This window comes from Sabethes cyaneus, chromosome 1, assembly GCF_943734655.1.
Source record: "Sabethes cyaneus chromosome 1, idSabCyanKW18_F2, whole genome shotgun sequence".
Classification (NCBI taxonomy): Eukaryota; Metazoa; Arthropoda; class Insecta; order Diptera; family Culicidae; genus Sabethes; species Sabethes cyaneus.
This window is the reverse complement of record NC_071353.1, coordinates 101,464,439-101,486,460: the sequence shown is the minus strand read 5'-3', so window position 1 is coordinate 101,486,460 and position 22,022 is coordinate 101,464,439. Positions and strand designations below refer to the sequence as shown.

The window sequence follows — 22,022 nt, the reverse complement described above, 5'->3', positions numbered from 1 at the left end:
AAGACAGCGGTATTTCTCAATACAAAATAAAAAAGTGCAAGCTCCGCCACATTACACGTATTTCCCAGCGACAAAATTTATTACAAAAAATGGGAATCATTTTGTGTAAGAAGGTGTAAAACAGGAAAACGTTACATTTGCCCGAAGCATTTCACCGAAGCCGACTTTGATAATGTTTATTGTAGTAATACACGTCGTGTTTTGCGTAAAACAGGTATGGCGGCATCTATAAAGTACGTCACACTTATAGGGGGGAGGGGGGGTTGACCTAATCGTGGTGATTTGTGACGTAGGGGGAGGGGGGTGTATGAAGTTATGTGACGTCACATGAAAAGAAATCGAATGGAAAATTTATTCATGAAATTATAATTTAGCCTTCATTTTAGGATACAACTATTGAAGGCTTCTATAAAATTAACATACTGATGGATTTTAAAACCAATAGTTAAATTCTTTGAATGAAAGCTTTTTTTTAAACATATATGTATGAACAGGACTCATTTATTTTATGTAGTATGAACTCTCCATTAAGGCTTTACAGAAGATACAGTACACCGCTGAAGAGGTGCTTTAGTACCGTCCTGCCTAAAAGATTTTTGCAACCGCAAACAGCAGTCGCACAAACTCTTGAAGGGCTACGTGATGCTACTAGAGACCCATGGCAATGTTTTTCCTTGATATTCGTGCTGAACTCAATCGATGAACAAAAACTCATACCGAAGTTCCATGACTGCTTTTAAGGTTTTTCGGTATAATTTATATTGCACTTTATGCCACTTGCGGATTAAATCTCGCATCTAAGGTAGTGTTGAATGGTTGCACGATTGAATGAATACACCAAATTACAAAATCCGTCAGAAAAGTTCTTCCAAGGCGTGTTGCTGCAAGACGTCAGCAGGAAGTCCTGATTCTTTCAACTAGATCAGACGAATTTGAGTGGATGGATGTGAAGAGCGTGGATATGCGCGAAACATTAATCGACGACACATCAACGACTTCTGAAGCTCATCTTCAAAATCCGTGAATCGATGACTTATAAGCTCAAAAATTTTCCTTTTTTTATTTGCAGAAATTCATTTGATAGCTCTAAATAAAAAGGTTGGAATGAATGTTTAATTTTTTTTGTAGTGAAGTATGGAGGGGGGGGGGTTGCCGTGACGTGACGTACTTTTTCAGGAGGGGGTCACAAATGTGTGACGAAATGTGACAAGGGGGGGAGGGGGGGTTGATTTTGGTCAAAATTTGCGTGACGTACTAAATGGATGTCGCCTATGTGAACAGTTCTATATTCATATTTACATTTCTGTTATAAACATACTGTCTGTATTTCAGCTGTTCCTTCGATTCGTGTCTCTGAGCCGGTACCAGTGTCAAATCCGGCTGTTCGTGCTCTGCGAAAAGCTCGTTAGGAAATGATTGCTGAGTTTATGGAGACATGAAAAAAAACAAACGGCTCTGTGTCTCCAGTTGACGTGTCTTTGGAGCCTTCTATACATAATATTTTGCATGATGCGGACAAGAACGAATGTGCCGACTTTGATACCGAAAAGACCGGCAACATGGATATTCTATTTGTGATTCACATTCCACAATATTACGCATGTAATTCACCCGCAAAGTGCTGCTGCTAGAAGCATCGGAAACTCGACACCGCTTATTTTTCAAAGTAGCAAAGCCGAAATATGTGATGTTCATCTGTTCCCAGTAGACATATTTTTCGAGCCATCGATACATAGTACTTTTTATGATGCGTACAATAATGAATGACCCGATTTTTCCACCGAAAGGACCGGAAATATGTTATGTTATGGATATTGAAGCGATTCGCATCCGCAATAATGCGGATGGAGTTCCCTCGGAAAATGCTGCTACTATAAACATCAGAAACTCGGCACCGGTCATTTTTCAAAATAGCAAAGTTGAAATATGTGATGTTCAGGTTTCTTTGGGGTCAGAAAATGATAGCACACATAGCTGCGAACGCAACAATTGCACAAAACTGACGTCACTAGAGGTTCCAAACTTTGAGCCTAAAGCAAAAACTTCGATACGAGGAACTTAACTTGTTAACTTGGAACTTTAAATGTTGTTATTAAAAACCAACGACAGACAATACGTAGTTTACGCGCACAGGTAAGACTTTATAAATAACCAATTTGTGAATAATTATTTACACGTTTAAATATTAACAGTTAACGAGACATGCAACTTAAAATCTGCAACAACAGTGCTAAACAACAGCAGAGGCAATTGGACGCTGATTCAACTGATTCAACAAACGGTGGTCGCGGTGGACGGGACAAATGCGGTGCAATATGTCAATCGCCACTTCGCCTACTTGCGACAAGAGGCACTCGGATATGCCCTGAACGATTCCATCGAAGCGATTAAATACAATCCGACCTATCTGAAGGGTTACTACCGACCGACGAAAGTGCATATAGCACTGGACAAGTTTAAGCTTGTCTTGCGGGATGTAGAGCATGCTAGCAAGCAATATGTTAACGAAAGGGATCTCTAAGTAGGCCGAGTGCAGGATGTTTAAGTACGCCGAACGCAGGATAAAAACTTGATGGGAATATGTCGCGATCAGAAGTCGTACCGTAAGTTTGTTTCATTAAGTAATTTTATGATAACAAATACGTTCTAAATAGCTTTCTTGCAGGCCATCGAAGCAGACTGCGCTGGACCGAAGCGAGAAGATAGAAGATAGAAGACGCATTTTCGCATATCGAGTAAGATTAACTGTTATGTACTAAATGACGGTAGACTGAGTAAAAACTGTTATTTTTTTGCGCAGATTTCGTGCGTGGTTGGCTGACGAGTAACTAAGTTAACCGGTTGTGGGAACATCCATAGATAGTACTATGATTTGCTTAATATCTTCGAAATTAATAGCCGGCCATTGGAGACTAATCAGTACCTTTTCAACGGAGAATTCGTCGATCAAGGTTCGTTTTCGGTGGAATGCATTTTCACTCTTTTCGGATTCTGATTATTTGTTTCTGTAACGTGGTGAGCTTCATGCTTTGTCACCAAACAAAACAATCTGCAAATGTAAAAGGTAGAATTCAGCAAATCGCATCTCGTAGCTCATATCTCGTATCTCTCTGAAATTGAGCCACCGTTAGACAAAATCCTGTAAGGACGTCTCTTCTGCCAACACTCACCATCGTCATCTTCGAGCTCGCGGTTAAAACGAGAAACTACCAGCGTGATACCCAATGAATGTTACCGATAACCAAAGTGGAGCTTTGAACTACCATTAAAAATTGTTCAATTGCCACGAGCGGAGCCTTTCGCACATAAGCAGCCGAATCACACTTTTAAAGTAGCGGCGACGGCAATAGTAAGAAACAGGAAATGAAAACAACTTTTCTCAACCTACTAACTTTTACAGCAAGGTGATGACTGAAGTAGCTCGGAAGTGCATAATTATCAATTTGGTTATTTATAGAGCAATGCCCCAATTTCCACCCCAGAACACACAGTTAAATAATGTTCCCAAGTTGATGCCAAATTTGGCCGCAGACTCACGGTCAGGTTTGAAGCTAGATAGCACGGCCAATTTGTAATAACTGATGAGTGGTGAAATGCTGTTCGTGGATTCAATTATGAATATTTGCACGCACATATATTTTTAAATTTTCCATTACATGCACGAAGGGGAACTGTTAGTAATTAATAACGAAATCAAAGTCATAAAGGCAAAAGCTTTGTATATATTTGAACAATAAAAGTCATATGTACATCGAATTTGTATTTATTATTTCGATCTCAATGAAGTTTGACAAGTTGCAGTGTTTTTATTGAATTAGATGATATCACATTTAAGGGAACCTAAATAAATCGTGTTTGTTGTGTTGTTTAGAAATAAGCTTCAAGAACTTATACTTTTTCGTTAGTTTTTTTAGTAGGTTGATAAAATATTTTGTATTCACATATATAAATACTCGGCGTTATTTCCATTAGTAAAATAAATAAGTAAAATCACATAAATATGGCGTTATTTGTCTAACTATGGGAACGTCGAAATATTTTTTTTCACTATAAAGCACAAAATTGAATACTTCGAAGAACAGCAAAACAATTTTCAGTTTGAATTCAGTTAGCATCTTGATTAGTATATCAATTAAATTAACTTTACTAAAAATCTGTTCTTAACCACTCGTTTGTTTTGATAGTTTTTCGTCATCATCTATATTACATACGATAGGCGAATTCGAGCAAAACTAAGAGCAACCGTTCGCTACCTGGTTGTGATTATTGGAACTACAAAAAAAGTGCAATTCCCAAAATGCTTGCTGGCACCTGTATGGAACTCGACTTTAAATGTAATATTGTGCTTTGCAGTTGTTCCTGGATTAATCCAAATTATTTTCTCTAATGCCAATATATATGACAAAACAAAACAGCAACATTGCAATTGTCAGTCTATCTCTTTCTTACTCACAGCATTCGCATTGTCGCACTTTTTGTGCCAGTCGCACTTTTAGACTGCGGTGTCCAGTAAGGTGCAAAATGCGGGATATTTTATTGAATTACCAACAGTGGGCATGGTGAAAATGGATAATAAAGGTAAGAAAAAGCATTACCTTTCATTTGATATATATTGTTTCTGCTTCGGGAGATTATTAGAGCTTCGCAAGTGTATTTATGGTTACGAACTGTTAGGTTACATGTTTGGTTCTTGGCGCAGATGATGCTAATCAAGAAAATAAATCCGTTAGCATTTGAAAACACATTGGAAAACGCTGAAGACTGAAAATAATTGGTGATTCTCTATCCAGGATATGTAAACTTTACAGCTGACTCTATGTACTTTTGTTTCATGCGGTACAAAATCAAACATTAACATTTTTCTGCCATAAAGTTAATTAATTCGAACATTTTCACTTACCTTAACGTAGATAAACAAATTTCTTCCAATATTTCGCTACCTAAAATCCTGACAATTGAAAGGGTTAATCAAAAACTGCATTTTATTTCAGTTTTTTTTCAAAAATGTATGGAGTTTGACAGCGATTTTACTTTTCATCACTTTTTTTATGCAGCGCCTCTAAGCGGGCGATAGCTTGTCAAAAACGCCTATTGTTTACATATTTTTAGCTACTAACACAGACGAATAGCTTCATTTGCCACACCTGTATATATCACATTGTCGGCAGGCAACCGTTTTCGCTGCGAACATCATGATCATAAATATTTATATTGCTGATTGCAAGGAAAATTGTACCATCCAAAGTGCGATATGGCTCATAAAAGTGCTATTTTGCATTAAATCGTTTCGGTATCTTCGGCGCACTTTTTCGTTATATTCCAAGCAATAAGTGCGCCGAAGAGACCGAAACGATTTAATGCAAAATAGCACTTTTATGAGCGATATCGCACTTTGGATGGTACAATTTTCCTTGCAATTGACAATATATATATCATCATATCATATTCATCATTTTGCGATGACGTCATTTTGCCGTCAAATGACACCACTTGGTGGTTTGTTTACATGTTTTTTGTCACATCCAGCAGTTTCGATTTGAAATTTCGTGAAGGATTACTGCATCAATTTCTGTAAAACGCATGTAAGGCACTTTCTCTTCAATAAAAACTATAAATTTCTATCATTATCTGCCGGACAAAGATAGAAAACTCAATTCAAAATTTAACACCACGTAAACAAACCACCAAGTGCTGTCAAAAAAGTGTGGTTAGGAGCTCCCGTGTAATGATCTATAGGAATTTGTTAAAGAGCGCAAGAGATCGAAACATTTTAGTAGATTTTCACCCACACGTACATGCGGGCATTTCTATATGAGTGTGCAAGAGATCGTTTAATGCCGTCAACGCGAATTCCGCTTCACCCCACCCCTACAGCAAACTTTTTGAGGTGGCAGCAGCTTACGTTCGTCAACGCGAATGTAGGATTGTGTTTTCATTGTTTTGATTGTAAATATTATTTGGCGAGTTTACCGTTCCAAGAAATAAAATAAATTACATGCGGTAATACACAATCACAAATAAAATGCGTTGCGTTAATATATATTACAAAATTCTGGCAATTGGTTTCTATATTGTTTTTGTGCGTTGGTAATACTAATATCATAAATTTTCTATTACTTAATACACAATTCAGTTTCTTTTTAGCACTGAATTTCCGGAATGTATGCCTGTGTTGAATTTTGTTTCCCATTACACAAAGTTGCTGGACATCATTCCACGGAATATTGTTCCAATATCGAGCTATTGCTCCAATGATACTTTCACGTCCTTTTATGAGCGCTCGGTTTCAGAATATCAGCAGGCGTTAAGTGACCACAAATGCCACTTCCATCTTCACAAGTTGAATGTCATCGAGATGTTATTTAATCAAATGCAGGAAATATGGACTAACGCTCATTGCCAAGACTGCATAGATAATAAAAATGATACGCAAGAGTTTTTTGAGTTAACCAATCAATTGAGTATTTGTGTCAATAATAGTATCGCTCATAAAGAATCACCATGCACTGCTTGCGCAACTAATTATAGCCTGGTGCAAGATCATTACGAAACTACGAATAAGCAACGTAGAGGAAAGCTTTGTTTCGACATAGAAGATCAAATGAACCAAACTCGACACGATTGGAGTGCTCAATACAACTGTTGCGCTGATAAACAACGATCTCAAAAGCTTTTCATAAGTTTCGCGACGATTTTTTCAAGCTTGCCGTTAATTTTTTATGTGATAATGTATTTGATAACACAACGTAAAGCAACTCGCGAGGAACTTGCGAGAGTTCCCCTGTTGGATACTAATTCTGACTCCTGTAACCAGATCGAAACTTCCACTCAGAAGGAAAATGAAAACAATAAAATCATTAATCAAACAGATCAAGAACCTACAGCTAGCTCGAGTCACGCGTTTACCAACAAAAACATTTCATATTCAGAAAACGAAAAGATAAACAACTTGGGTCATTCTCATGTGCGCGAGGGACATCTCATAACTCTAGATGCTGAGACTGCCAACGCGAGCATCAATAAAGACAAAGGCTCAAAATTGTCTCCTGAAGCTAATGATGATTTCAATTTTTCAAAAGGCCACGCAAGTACGAACAACTTGTTAGGAATTTAACGTTATTTTAAAACTCGAATTTCAAATAAATCATTATTCCCGTCAGTAGCTGTTTTTGGCAACAATATTGTTCTTGAAGAAAAAATATAAGTTGATGCAACATTTAACGAGCGCACTTTTATTCTACTACATATCACAGTATTCTAATTTTTATGCAGTAAACATTAGAAACCATTTTAACATGTATTAAATGAGGCTTTTTAAAATATCACATGACATTAACATAACGAATGATCAATTACCATCAAACATTTAGGATAAGATGTACAAGAAGCTCAACGCATCAAGATAATTCGTCGAGGCTTAGCTCACTCAATAAATGCATGTAGCCGTTGCTTTTTTCAACGACTAAAAACATGTCCATTTTCAGCAGAAAAGAAAATACGTCAATTTCGTTTATTCGCATCAAATATTAAACATTTGTAAGTTATTCTTCAGGTTCAAACTTCCACAACTTGACATCTCCGTCATCGCTAGTCGTAACCAACAGTCCGGATAACATAGGATTCCATTCGACGGTATTAACATCCTGTGAATGAGCATGAATTGAAGCTACCATCTCGAAAGTAGGTTCATTTGGACTCGAACAAGCTGCTTCTTTAAAAATGCGAATTATATCATCACCACAGGCCGTGGCCAAGAGTCCGGTTTGCTTGCACCAGCTGACATCATATACACTTCTGTTGTGGTATCCGGACAGAGTACAAACACATTTCCATACAGGAGAATTATCCGGGCAGCTTACACCAAACTCATTGCCTGGCTTGTACTCCTGCCAAATTTTAACAGTTTGATCGTCGCTACAGGAAGCCAACCGTCTTCCGCTAACATCAAAGCTGATACTCCAAACCGTCGAGTCATGCGAACATAGGGTATCGAAGCAGCTCCAGTCGCTGTCTGCTATATCTTCTTTATAGAGCTTTATTGTATTATCGTAGCTTGCAGAGGCCAATAAATCTTCGTGAGGATGCCATTCTACTTTCTTCACATCTTGTGTGTGCGAATTTAACACTGCAGAACATTCATATTCGTCTTCTTGTGCAACTTCCCAAACCCAAACGGACTTATCTCTGCTACAAGTGGCCAACAACGAGCCCGACTTCGACCAGGCAACGCTTTTGACTTCGTTTTCGTGACCTTCTAAAGTTGCGTTACACTCGAAGTCACCTTAAATTTGCACGTTATGTTGAAACAAAATTTTCTAATCAACATAGGGGATACTCTACCTGATTTTTTATCCCAAATAGCGACCGTTGCATCAAAGCTAGCAGATGCCAGGTATTGTCCACACGGAGACCAGGCTACTGACCGTATCGTACGAGTATGGCCGTCCGCAAGAACTGCCTTAGCCGACCATCGCATGCTATCACTTCCGTCTTCAGCCCATATCCGGATTGTTTTGTCTTCACCGCAAGTAGCTAGAATGTTACCTTGTGGATGCCAACCAGCACCCCAGACACGACCTTTATGGCCTGACAAGCATTGCAGTAGAATTAGATCTCCCATATTATCGAAAATTAACAATAATCGAGGAAATACCGAAATTTAATCACAATGATGAACTGTCAAAATCAAGTGCTATGTGCTACGTGCGCTACATGTTATGAAATGTAAACAACTCCAGGGATGCCATATATTTCTATAAAGCGGGGTACGCTGCTGAAAAGTAATGGGTAAAAAGATAGGACAAGAAATGCTCAAGAAATCGATTTCTTTTACGATTTCTTAAGCAGTACGCACCTTATAAGAAATATTATTTCACGTCCAGATGACGTTGGTTTACACACAAGTGAATTAAAACGTCACTTTTCCGTACGGAATAATATCCGGCGCAATTATTACCACAAGAAAAAATGACAGGTGGTTGCTTGCATTGGAGTTGTCAAAATTTCTTCGGTAAATAACAAGATTTTTTCTTGAGCAGTTTTCTTTTCAGCAGCGTACCCCGCTTAAAGCTGGAATCACACGGACCATCAGCGAACATCATCGGCAACGTGTATATACAGTAATGACCCGATTTTGTCACCCCCATGATGAATTTAGAGGTGACAAAAACGGGGCAGTGAGAAAATCGGGTATTTTTTCAATTTTTATGTTTTTGCAGATAACTTAGAACGAACTACTTATATTTCATTCTGATCACTTTTAGGACCTTTCGCACTTCCTTCTACCTCTTTGTGGACATTTGTCACCTGTGCTGTGAGGTCCCACAAGTATGAAAACACGCGTTTTTTAATTGCGCCGAAATGATTGATTATACTGGTTGACTATGTTCAGAGAAATTTCACAGCGTAAAAAGCTCTTTCTTATGGTATGAACGATTCTTTGATTAACCCCCCTAAAAGTAAGATAGAAAATTTATTTTTCAAGCAGTAAGAGATAGAGTAAAACAATGTTCTACAAAATTTTTAAGAAGATTATTATAAAAAACTTTGCCAAAGAAAGTGACCTTCTAGCTATTATAGTTGTGGAGAAAAGAAACAACTTTTGTGGAAACTCCACAAAAATCAACAGTTCTTTTCACAGTGTTTTAACACACTTGACATGTTTGAAAATGATTTGCAAACTAAGCTTTTGATAAATCAAAACCGTGACAAAATCGGGTAAAAAACGTGACAAAATCGGGGGTGACAAAATCGGGTCAAAAACGTGACAAAATCGGGGAGTGACAAAATCGGGGAGTGACAAAATCGGGTTACCACTGTATTTATCGTGAGGAAAAAAGTTACTTTTGATTACTTTACTGATTACCTCTGATTACCACTAATCATTCTCTTGTGATTACTATAAATTAATCATGATTACCAATGATTACTTAAGATTATCATTGATTACTCTACTGATTACCATTGATTACCTAATTAATTCGTAAATGATTACAAAAGTAACCTCTGATTGCTACGCACTTATCCAGCTTTTTACGCGCTATAATGGTGGACGCTATAAATTGTGTTCGTAATATGCGAACAATCGTTTTGACAACTCTGCATACATCAAATCTCGCACTCTTCTCTTGCAGCACTACCGTGCTCTGTCTTTCGTTTACGCCAAAGAAGGAGAGCAAAAATGTGCGAAATGTAAACAAAACTATTGCTCTCCTTCTTTTGCGTGAACGTTAGAAAGAGCCGTACAGGAGAAGAGTGCCCAGATTTGATGTATCCAGCTTTTTACGCGCTATAATAGTGGCCGCCATAAATACTTGCATTTGATTTTGCTGTAAGTGTCCAAATTATGTACAGCTGCTGAAGGGGTCCAAAATACGTTGGTTACCCTATCTACCGTCTGTAGTTTTCACTAGAAATACTCACAGTAAGAGATACGCGGAAACTAAAGCCAACGATTTGGCATCGGTGCACAAAAACTGCCAGCACTTGCTGCGGAGCAAAATGCTGTAGCAGTGTGACTTGATTGTTTTCAACATGATCCGCTTCTGTTTTGTTTACATCAATTTTGCACAATAGAGCGATATATCTTTCAACTTAACCAATGTGAAATGCATCGTAAAGCTTTATACACACTGTGTCCGAGTATAATATTCAAGGTGCGTGACAATGGGTTAAGTAGATTTCATAACTATTTCAATACTTGTTAATCAAATATTTAAGCGAACAGTTTGCGTGTTCGATTGGCTCCCTTTTGACAATTCTCGCTGCTCGATTGGCTCCCTCTATGGCTGCTTCCGCGTATCTCTCATCTCTGAGTATTTCTAGATTTTACTCATTATCCTAGATCCGAAATCTATACCTATAAAAAAGGATTTCTGTCTCTCTGTCCGTATGTTCCTTATAGAATCAAAAACTACTGAACCAATCGGCGTGAAAATTTGCATGTAAAGGTTTTGGTGATGGTTAGAGACCCCTCCCCCCACTAAGAGGGGGGGGGGGCTCCCATACAAATGAAACACAAATTTCTGCATAACTCGAGAACTAATCAAGCAAATAGAACAAAATTTGGCATGTGGGTGTTTTCGGTGACAAGAATTTATTCTATGGTAAAGAGGAACCCCTCCCCTCTTTATAAGGGGAATTATAACTCTTCTCCCCTTTGAGAGGGGGGCTTCCATACAAATTTCCTCATAACTCGAGAATTAATCAAGCAAATGGAACCAAATTTGGCATGTGAAGGTTTTCGAGGGTAAGAAAATTTTCTATGGTGAATTAGGACCCCTCCCCACTTTAAGAGGGGGGGGGGGGGCTCCTGTACAAATGAAATACAAATTTCCTCATAACTCGAGAACTAATCAAGCAAATGGAACCAAATTTTGCATGTGTGTTTTTGGAGACAAGAATTTATTCTATGATGAATTGGGACCCCTCCCTACTTTAGGAGGGGGGGCTCCTATACAAACGAAATACAAATTTCCTCATAACTTGAGAACTAATCAAGCAAATGGAACCAAATTTAGCATGTGGGTGTTTTTGTAGGCAAGAATATTTTCTATGGTGAATTAGGACCTCTCCCCACTTTAGGAGGGGGGGCTCCTATACAAATGAAAAACAAATTTCCTCATAACTCGAAAACTAAACAAGCAAATGGAACCAAATTTGACATGTAAGTGGTTTTGGAGGCAAGTTTTTTTCTATGGTGAATTGAGACCCCTGTTCTCTTTAGAAAGCGAGTTATGACCCATCTCCCCTTTAAGAGGGTGGGCTTCCATACAAATGAAATGCAAATTTCCTCTTAACTCTAGAACTAATCAAGCAAATGGAACCAAATTTGGCATGTGGGAGTTTTAGATGGCAGAAATTTTTCCTATGGTGAATTACGACCCCCTCCCCCTTTAAAAAGGAAGGGCTTCCATACAAATGAAATACAAATTTCCTTATAATTTGAGAGCTAATCAAGCCAATGGAACCAAATTTAGCATGTAGGAGATTTTTGAGCCTTGAATTTATTTTATGATAGTGAGAGACCTCTCACCCCTGTGGTATGGGGATATGGACTCTCATACAAATAAAACAGAAATTTTTGCGAAACTCAAAAACTAATCGAACTCGAGAAATTCGAGACTCTTCCATAAAACATTAATCAATAACAAGACCACAAAAACTATCTATAGTAACACTAGATCATTCAGTAGGAGACGGCCGCGAGTGTTGCCGGCGACCCGCCGTCGGAAGTGCCGCCCACTGTGGGGAGGCAACTGCCGGCAGAAATCACTACTGTCTAGGTTTATTTATTTTCCTAGGTCTACCTGGGTTTCCTGGAACGAGCGACAGCGAGTAAGGAGAGGATCGCGAAATGGTACTTTCCACAAAAAAGTTTTCCGTGAAATGGTACATTCCGCTTAAGGTTTTTCGCAAAATTATATTCGGCGTAATGTTGTACAATCATGGCGAATATTACTATCCGCTTTCTGGCTATGTAATGAGGGGACAGGGGAGTTGTTTTCTACTTTACTGTGAGGAAAAATTGCAAATTTGTATATTAAACTACCCATTCCAGGTAACTAATAAGCCTTAAGGCGGAACCGAAAGTGGCTAACGTTATTGTGTTAGTGCGACAAACACTGTACTGTACATCTCATGTGTTCGTTAAAAATCTAAACGTTTATTTGAATATTGCATTAGTATTAGTAATATATGTCAAATAACGGAGCTTGCAAACATAAACAGCTGATCCGCAGCCAACCGCACTGACTACAAACATCCCGAAAAAGGGTTTGTTTTCTTTATCGAGGCATTCCGATTCAATCAAAATTAACAGCAGCAACTGAATAATGCGTAGGATCACTAGAATGTTTAATTAATCCGCTTGCATCGGATTGCGTTTTGTTTGTTTATTTCACTCTAAGCTCATCGATGCGGCGAAAGTTGAAAGCTCTTTAAAAGCTCATTGATGTGACGAAAGTTTGATACTGTGTTGCTGCTTTTTCGGAAATCGCTAGTTCAACGAAATATGTGCGTAACCAAATATTTATTAATTAATTCCAAATTATACATTGGTCGCTTTTATGAACACGTAATAATCGATATGTTCAGTTAAATTTATTTTCCATTAGCAATTATGTTTTGCTGAGCGTTTATTAATACACAGCAGATCGATAAATTGAATTACAAGTTTTAGGGCATTATAACAGCGCTGGAAGCACTGATTACGTGGCGAAAGCGTGCTCTGCCAATACAGATGCATTTTTAAGGCGCAAAACAATACATGCTTCGAATGGTAGCCATTTATCCAGCCATCTTTGAGCCACTTTCGGTTTCCCCTTAACGTAAGCAGAAAATCAGCGTATCTGGTATTTTATACTGCACGTTATTGTATGTTAGCTTTTTGACTGCATAGGTGTTGTAAATTGGCATCCAAAATTGTATTCAAATTCTTCGTGTCGGTAATTAGCTGTAAATTAGCATTGTCAGCACTATAAGAAGGTTATCAGTAAAGTAGCTGTATATTTTGCCAAAATAGCATTTAAGTAGCATTTAAGACGACTTAAATGCTTATTGGCCTATATTTGAATAGCATTGGTGATGCTTATTGGTTACCTGGGATGCTTTCATAGTTACGTAACTTCCAAAATGAATCATCTAACTGCTCAGAAACTTGCAAAACTCGAGATTGTGACAAAGATCATCCGAGATTCATGATTTATGTACAACACAGGATAATTTGTGGCAATACGAAGTTTGTTGGGTCAGCTAGTATTATATAAAATGTAAGCAATGCATCGGAATCTATAACTGTAAATTCGGTAGTTGTTCAACCGATTTGGTTTCATTAGCAGCATTTCGAGATTTTTATATTCAGTATTTATTTTATCTGATACACTTTTATATATATGATGATATAATATATTTATTTATATGATGCTTCGTGGTTTGATTCTGTATTTTTAACATAATGATCGCCGCAACCAACAATATTAATAGAACAATGCATATATTTTCAAGTAATAACAAAACGGCAGACCAATAACATCAGACATCACATCATTTTATGTATCCTTTTATCAAAATCTTTTCGTACATTTGAATTAAATGAAGCTCTAGACACTCCAGTACAGTCAACTTGCGCTCGTTGGGTGATCTTTAAGTGAACTATGTTTTATTCGGGCTCCCGTTAATTGGGTTACAGTAAAGCTCTATAACACTGACGAACTGACATGATACATAAAAGAAAATCCTTTAAAAACCATCGTCCTACCCATTTTGCTTGCACACTAACACCACAGGCAAACAGACATAACTCTTATAAGAAAAATCATCAAAAATTATCGTACCTCACATTTAGCCTGAACACTAGCACCAACTATGATCGACATTCCCAAATATCAAATAGCAATATGGGTACCCATCGAAATAGCAAGTATTTTTATGGGGAGTTCCACTTCTTTCGTCAAAAAGCGCCACTTTGACCAAAACGGAGACATTCCCAGCTAAACCCGAATTTGAAATGACGGTTTAATCGGTACGAAGAATGGAAAACGAGTGTTATGTCTGTTTGTCTGTGCTAACACCCTTTGTTATGATGCGTGTTGCGGAGTAACTTGCCTTTGCAGGGTTTTATGCTGTAGGGTTTTTACATTTGTATGGTTTTATACTGAAAACTCGAAGCAACACTCGCGCGTCGCGATGTGTCCATGTTGCGAAACATGCTTTTTTGAGTGGTTTTTGATTGGACGATGGAATTAACGCGAGTGTCTCGTCTGTTTGTCTGTGGTGCATACCATGGTATAGAGCTTGCAGTTCGATTGGTACACCAATCGGCTTCATTGCCATATACTTTGTATTATTCCCATGTAAAACGAAGCCAAACGTCATTTCGGACAGCCCATGTTTTCTTTTGAATTATTGATTCAAATTGAAATGAATTGAAATCGAATTACTGAATTATTTAAAATATAGTAAATAATGTAAACAGGACACATGAAAATTGATTAAACCAAATAATGAATCATGCTATTCGTTAAACATTTTTAACCTAACGATCAAGTAACCAAAAATGCCCATATTCCCATTGTCCTAAAATTTGATGGTTCAATTACTAAGCAATTTATGAATAATCGTCAACAACAAGAAAATTAAATACCACTACGTTTCACTATGGTTGTTTGATGAATACTTTGTTGAACATTTTCTTCACAATTTAAAAAAAACAATCGATGTATCTTTACCTTTGACAGCTCAGCCCAATTAACGAAAGTTTTTCACAAAGTGGGCAATGAGCGAAAGTTAATTGTACTCGTAATTTTAAGAAAACTAATTGAAGCCTTGTCCTGTCATGACATAAATTCCTAAAGCAAGATGTGCTCGTTGGGTAATGTGGTTGCTGTGAATCCGATAGGTATCTATCGATCATACATATTCTATTATAATTTTCAAGGAGATTACAGGATTTAAAATAAGTATAAACTAATACTTAACTAATACCGTAAACGTCCTATTTTCTTCTTTTTAAATATGGACCGGCAATTGAAAATCTGCATAAGCAGTTCCCTCAGAGTAGAGAATTTTAACTTTCGAACATTTTTTTTTATTTATATACCTATATAGAAAAAATTAAAATTTTCCTTATATGCTTGATTGTTTTTATAATTAAAGTTAATAGAGTTGCGTGTATAATTAATTTTCGTTTAACTTAGGATTGATAAAAATGTCGAATTTTCATGCATCAATAAAAAACATAAATATATAGTGGAATGATTAGGTTCCTATTTTGAAGAGAGTGAGAACACGCACAGGCTTTTCTCGAGCTTCTGCAATAGTTATTTTTTGCTACATCAATAGCATAATTTGGAAATGGTACCATTGCTTAGTTTTCATGATTCAATTTGCCATTTTAAATAGCTATTTCGAATAAAATGATTTGCTAATTGTCATTACATTTTTCCAATTTTTTCATTAAACCTATTGTTCCCTTTTCTACATCGCAGTTTACCATTCTAGTGGTATAAAAATAAACTTTAATTAACATTCTTCCAAGGTATTAAAATAGACAAGTATTCTTTCAAAAATGCTGCTATTTTCTATATGGTAAAATATATTGATGATATTCAGCAGAATTACTAAGTTTCCTATTAAAACTTTTTAACACTATGGCTGACGATGAGAAATTATGTTTCACCTTTTCGTTGTTATTACATATCACATTTTTCATCATTCTAAACGATTGGAAGTAAGTACAGAAGCTTCTCTAAGTATTCTCTCATCATGTAAAACGGAAGCACATAGATATCATTGATACTCGCCAGCAAATTCGAATAATTCACCTATTTCTTTTTTTCCTCGAGATCAGGAACCACAGTTTCTACAGCTGCAGGCGCAATGCCCGTTGTGGTACTACCTGTAGAAGATGAAGCAAGTGAGCTAAGGCTACAATCGGCTGTAGTTGTTTCCACTGCTTGTGTAGCACCAGCATTGCGGTTTCGCTGCAATCGCTGAGGCTGAATACTAGTGAAATGAGAGAAATCATTCATTACAGCTGCATATGTAGAATCGCCTCCGGAATAGTTGTCACCATCTTCTCCGGGGCCGATTTCATCATTTAACTGCGCCAACCGTAAGAGTGTTACAATATCAGCATCGGTTTTTTCTACCGCGATATCAATTGGTAGTTTACCATTTTTTGCTAGTATGTCGTATTTGGCTTTATGTTTAAGGAGTAAGTAAGCCTGAGCTGTACAACTATTCTCTGTGGCTAGGTGAAGCGCCGTAAATCCATTTCGGTCTGCCGCGTTAATATTACTACCGTTGAGTATCAAAAACTCGCAGGACATTACCGATCCGGAAAGGATCGCCGCATGCAATGCAGTCCTATCTAACTCGTCTGGGTTACACCAATTTTTGTCTGCTCCTAATGCTAACGCTTGACACATCACGGGCAAATTGTGACCACCTGATGCCTTATATAACAAAAAATTAGGATTTAACTTATCGAATTCTTCACATTCCATAATGGTATTATCTTCTTCTCCACTTGTTGACTCTTGATCCGAATTAAGCAACAATAGGTTTTCGTCGGTAAGATTGTGATTATTTTCAATTATATTTTCGCCAATCAGTAAAATGTCGTTGAACTTCTTTGGAATGTTAAGATTTACGTCCTTCTCATCTGCATCAGGATCGATATAGTTTAGTGCTCCAGCTGCTTCTTCGCCTTCTTCTTGTTCAATTTTTTTCTTCCTCAGTAGCTTACGATAGCTCCGTCGCCTCAATTTTTTAATGCTCCATTTTTCGGGATATTTCGAGTTATCATTATCTAAACTCTTAAATGAGAGAGTTGACGATGAAGTACTCGTAGGCGTTGGGGCCGACCCCAAACCGCAGTTGCCGTCTAACGGCAGAACAAATTTTCGGTCGATGTATTTTGCTTTAATCCATGCTTCTCGGATTGATATTTCGCAGTTGTCTGTAGCTCGGTCGAAACGATTTACTTTGGCTATATTGGCTTCGTATACCCGATTGATGACGTCATTTCCGAGCTCGATCATCACGCGCAAAATTTCAGGTTCCCATACGTCCAGCGTCAAGGAACGAACCTTGCTGTAGTGTACTCCTAGGCTGCGGTGTACTCCAGAACATGCAATGCAAAGCGTTATTCCAAGGTTAATCGAGGCCCATTTTGGATCTGCATTTCCACAGTCGCAGCACTGAGAGTTGCCCGGAATCTTGAGGATTTGAGTCCAGTTTCTAGAAGATAAAATTTAATTTTAGAATTAAAACCAATCAAAAGAATATATTAGACAGAGATAGGGGAACAATAACTGTTGTTGTCAACGCGCGGTTTCGGTTAATGCGTTGGCAGTAAAGAAAATTTCGTACGCTCCTTGCACTCACATAGTCACATGAAATCGAAAATCAGCAACAACACCATCGTGGGCTATTTTTTCTTTAACTTGAAAAAGGACCGCTGAGAAGCACGGAAGTTAAAATTTGAAAACTACTGTTCGTTGGTTTTTTTTATTTGACCATCGAATACCAGAGCAAACCCATTATTGAGGAGGGCTCTGTAGCCGCAAGGTTATCGAGTCTGATTTGACAAGCGAATGGTCATGGTTTCGAATCTTAGTAGAATCAAGGCCATTCGATGTCAAAATGACTTTAGCATGGGTTTATTCTCAGGCCCCTCATCACCCTTCCTTCATGCTCAGTTCTATATTATCCCGATATTGCCTATTGACAGTGCAAAAATGAGACCCTTATAGTAAAAATGCACTGGTTTGCCACGCCAGGGATGACTATAATTGGGGACTGCGCGCTGTCATGTGGAACGAGGTGGGTAAAGTAGAGTAAAGCATTGAAGGAAGAGTACCCAATTACACACAAGCACGCAAAAAAAAAATCAATAACCATATCGCTCAATCAATAGCGATTCATTACTATTGTTGTCGTCGGCGGCGCCGTGTATTGTCGGGCCGCACGACTGTTTTACATCGTTAAAATATTGATCTCGAGGAACGACACTGGTCTTGGTCTAGTTTATGGTCCGTATGGTTTCTCAGTAACAGGCTAGATCTATACTTGAGAAGCATTTTTGCGTTCGTTCATTGGCGGCGACCCTTACTCCTTCCTCAGCTAGGAAGTTAAACCAGGCGCTCTTGCCCCGTCCCAGGAACCGAAAACTTATAAAATAAGCATTATTTGTAGATGCCAATTTATATAATGCAGCGGTATTACAAAGACTACAATAGGTTTCGAAAGCGGAGAGTAACGAGCTAGACATTGAGCCGAACAACAATCACAAAAGGAGGTGGTTTATATCGAGTTTGACTGCTTTTATGGCGAGCTAATAGTGGTCGCAGCGGTCAGACAGAAAAAAGGTCGAACCATTTACCTTGTTACCTCCGTAGCAAGCACAACAGATAGTTAAACCAAGCCTTTCACCTTTACATATTCAAAATATGGTACAATTTTTGTAGCACGTCTGAAAACATAGTTCACAGATACCAAACACCGGCAATAAAATTGTACCATCTCCGTTTTACGCACAATCAACAATACCGATTATTATGCCGCATGGAACACATTACGAGACTAACTCGAAGCCAAAGGTTAATTATCAACAAATATATTAAACCACCAAGCCGCGAAGTTTTCTTTAACAATATGCCATGGTTTATCCGATCGAACGCCGCTTTCAAGTTTGCACCAACTTGAGACTTCTGTTACATATGTGAAATCGAGAAGATTCGTGCAAACAGAACGGGCAGGCATATAAATCCGAATTTATCAGTCGAGATATAGTTTTTTGCAACTACGAGGCAGCAGAAAGGTTAGTTATGCCACGATAATATCATACATTCCGATGACCACCACACGAGCTCCAATAATTTTACGCCTCGTTTTGTCGCCGCTACTAGCAGATGCAGTACTAGATTCAAGTGCTCACCATAGATTATAACAAATACCCAAAATTGACGTAATTCTGTCTTCGACCACCGTACTACTTGTTATTACACCATTGCTATATGACAGTTATGGTGACACGAAACAGAAAAAAGACAATGATACAAAATGTCCGAAAAAATAAATTAGTTATTCCAAGTGATAACGATTCCCACTGGAAGCACTCTCAGATCTCGATTGATGGATTCAATTGGAAAAAACAGCCGCTCAGGCTGCGGTAGCAGCCATCAAACTCCAGAGCAGAAGTTATTAATTACCTACATAAATTCAGAAAAACTATTAATATTTTTTGAAATTTTTCAAAGTCAAGGTCAAGATTAAGACATTTCAGGCATTTCAAGGTCAAGACTAAAACACGAGGTTGGTCAGAAAAACTAGCTTAAGCAGAAACAGAATTGAAAATACTTTCGCTTAGTCGATATTTTCGGTCTCACATCAAATTTTCAGTACAACCAATTTTTCATTTGTCACATGAAGCATTTACTATTCCCCGAAGAAAAAGTTAGCAATAAATAGTACTTACATTCGTTTGGCTCCCTTCTTTTGATCAACACCTTTTCCTCCAACAAACCCGGGAATTCCTAGGTTTGCTGGGCATGTTTCATTTGTTGGAGACTGGCTCTGAATACCACGCATATCATTGCTATATGGACTATGATATTGTATAGCAGAGTCAATACCTTTCTGCAAAGCCTTAAACCACGCCTGTAACATTGCTTCCGAATCAGCTTGTAGGATATGAGATCTAAAACAAAGGAAACAGAATTAATGAAATGCTGCAGAACTCGAGACATTATACATTACTTAGTTGGTGAAATAACTTCGAAGCAAAACCGACGATCTGCTTCAGACTGCAGTCGCACTGTACATAGACGCAAATCTTCCTCCATTACTGTCGGTAATTCTTCGCCAGTTCGTTTTCGATAGAACAATTGATTATCACGCATGCAAAACCAGCGCCGGTTCCACGTTTTGAAAGCATTTGACGTACGTTTAAACAAATATCCTTCCATATGATTCAATGGTCTACTTGAGGATTGAGAAGCTCGTTGATCGAGGTCATCTACGTTGCCACCGGTGCAAATATTTGACGTTGAGGAAGATATCGTCGATGAAGACGTATGTTTCTCGCCATCATCTAGCAGCTCATTGACACATGTATGTCGGTTCTGCATCTGCTTGTCTAATAAATTGTATTGTCCGCGCATAACACTAATTTCTTCATCTAATGTTTTGAAGAAACTTCCGAAATCTTCACACAAATCAGATCCTTGATGAAAATATGTGCTACAAGCCTGAATATAGCTAAGTAAAGTCGATAAAATTTCATGACGTTTACGATTCTGTAACATAGTGATATAGTTAACGTAATCCAAAGCGGCGTGGTTAAAGCACGATTTTGTAGCTGAAAGCAAATTTTCCGCTTCAACGATGTCAACTGGGCGGTTCTTGTTAACTTGAGCGTTTTTGTACACTGCTGTGTCCAAGTTTTCCGAAACTTTAGTAAAGATTTGCTTGTAGTCCTTAACCTCTTTTACGTCCTTTTTGAGAAAACTAGTCAAGTTCTTAAGAACGGTTCGATTGGCCTGGTCCAGCAAAGTAGTGTGAAATTTGTTCATCTCCTGCAAGCAATGAATAAGCTTGGCTAAGGCGTTAGTGGACGATTTGTCATCTTGAAAATGTTTCTGCAAATCCCAAAGCGACGTGGCAAACGCACTCTGATTCCGAATATATTCTTTGCCACTATCTACTGCCTGGCTGCACATTTTAATGACTTTATCTAGCTTTTGCTCTAAATGATCGATATCACATTCCTCTTGATCAAGGCGCAACCTGTAAAAAGAAAACAAAAACTCAGGCCAAGTAAAATTTATCAAGAACACAACAAGGCTATCTTAGGCAAAGAAATGAAGAAAGTCTTGTGAGTGTGACTGCTAAAGTCGAATTACAAATGCAAGTGTATGTGGTCATCATTCAGCGAAACTAAGAGGATGAAGTTCATTACATAGATAAGTAGAATATTATTTTGCAATGTTACAGCACGTAGATTATTTGACATTCCAAGGCCATACCTGCCAAAAAACTGAACGTTTCATAATAAATGAAATTGGCTTATAAACAACGTAATAGAATGGTAGAGGAACTCAACGCCTATACAGACGGAAACATTGTATTCTGGGTATCTTAACTTTACCTGAATTTAGGAGAATCCTTCAGACATTCGCTAAAATCAATTCGGCACGTCATGATGCAGGCAAAAATATACGAAACAGTGGTGTCAACAAGAAACACAGAATCCCAGAAATATGAACTTGAGGCGTTCCTCTATTTCAGATTTGATTTATGCACGTCACAGCACAGCATTCAGAAAACTATTCCTGAGATTTTTCATGCAATAAATAACATTGTGCCTTTTCCGGCAGAAACAATCGGGGCTACCTTCAGCTGCTAATATATTATCGCGCAATAGCAATTCTAAAACAAGACTCGAAACACAAGAAAAACTTTCACTGATTCCACTACATGCTATGCTAATGAATCCTGTGCCCATATACAATTTTAAG

General features: G+C 37.9%; 3 protein-coding genes across 4 annotated transcripts; 1 reads left to right on the top strand and 2 right to left on the bottom strand.

Moving 5' to 3' along the window:
• Positions 1 to 5,938: 5,938 nt before the first annotated feature.
• LOC128745346 (uncharacterized) lies at positions 5,939 to 7,207 on the top strand. Its single transcript, XM_053842392.1, has 2 exons — positions 5,939 to 6,087; positions 6,145 to 7,207. Exons 1-2 carry the CDS (start codon positions 6,023 to 6,025, stop codon positions 7,112 to 7,114), a joined length of 1,035 nt encoding a protein of 344 aa, XP_053698367.1. The 5' UTR covers positions 5,939 to 6,022; the 3' UTR covers positions 7,115 to 7,207.
• Positions 7,208 to 7,328: 121 nt separating this feature from the next.
• LOC128745096 (probable cytosolic iron-sulfur protein assembly protein Ciao1) lies at positions 7,329 to 8,689 on the bottom strand. The gene is made up of 2 exons (XM_053842082.1): positions 8,341 to 8,689; positions 7,329 to 8,281 (listed from the first exon to the last, which is right to left on the bottom strand). Exons 1-2 carry the CDS (start codon positions 8,618 to 8,620, stop codon positions 7,542 to 7,544), a joined length of 1,020 nt encoding a protein of 339 aa, XP_053698057.1. The 5' UTR covers positions 8,621 to 8,689; the 3' UTR covers positions 7,329 to 7,541.
• Positions 8,690 to 13,899: 5,210 nt separating this feature from the next.
• LOC128742018 (arf-GAP with coiled-coil, ANK repeat and PH domain-containing protein 2) lies at positions 13,900 to 22,022 on the bottom strand. 2 transcript variants are annotated; one of them, XM_053838197.1, is made up of 4 exons: positions 21,653 to 22,022; positions 20,263 to 21,291; positions 19,982 to 20,203; positions 13,900 to 17,742 (listed from the first exon to the last, which is right to left on the bottom strand). In XM_053838197.1, exons 1-4 carry the CDS (start codon positions 21,703 to 21,705, stop codon positions 16,323 to 16,325), a joined length of 2,724 nt encoding a protein of 907 aa, XP_053694172.1. In that variant the 5' UTR covers positions 21,706 to 22,022; the 3' UTR covers positions 13,900 to 16,322. The 2 variants fall into 2 exon arrangements, with proteins under 2 accessions (XP_053694172.1, XP_053694180.1); XM_053838205.1 differs by lacking the exon at positions 21,653 to 22,022 and adding an exon at positions 21,408 to 21,491.

Excerpts from the sequence above, each read along its gene's own strand:
- LOC128745346 (XM_053842392.1), top strand. The coding sequence starts at position 6,023 with ATGCGTTGCGTTAATATATATTACAAAATTCTGGCAATTGGTTTCTAT. Across the intron at positions 6,088-6,144 it reads TATATTGTTTTTGTGCGTTG|CACTGAATTTCCGGAATGTA; the intron begins GTAATACTAATA and ends GTTTCTTTTTAG.
- LOC128745096 (XM_053842082.1), bottom strand. The coding sequence starts at position 8,620 with ATGGGAGATCTAATTCTACTGCAATGCTTGTCAGGCCATAAAGGTCGT. Across the intron at positions 8,282-8,340 it reads TATTTGGGATAAAAAATCAG|GTGACTTCGAGTGTAACGCA; the intron begins GTAGAGTATCCC and ends TGCAAATTTAAG.
- LOC128742018 (XM_053838197.1), bottom strand. The coding sequence starts at position 21,705 with ATGACGTGCCGAATTGATTTTAGCGAATGTCTGAAGGATTCTCCTAAA. Across the intron at positions 20,204-20,262 it reads GAAGTTATTTCACCAACTAA|ATCTCATATCCTACAAGCTG; the intron begins GTAATGTATAAT and ends CCTTTGTTTTAG. Across the intron at positions 17,743-19,981 it reads AAGAAGGGAGCCAAACGAAT|AAACTGGACTCAAATCCTCA; the intron begins GTAAGTACTATT and ends TTTATCTTCTAG.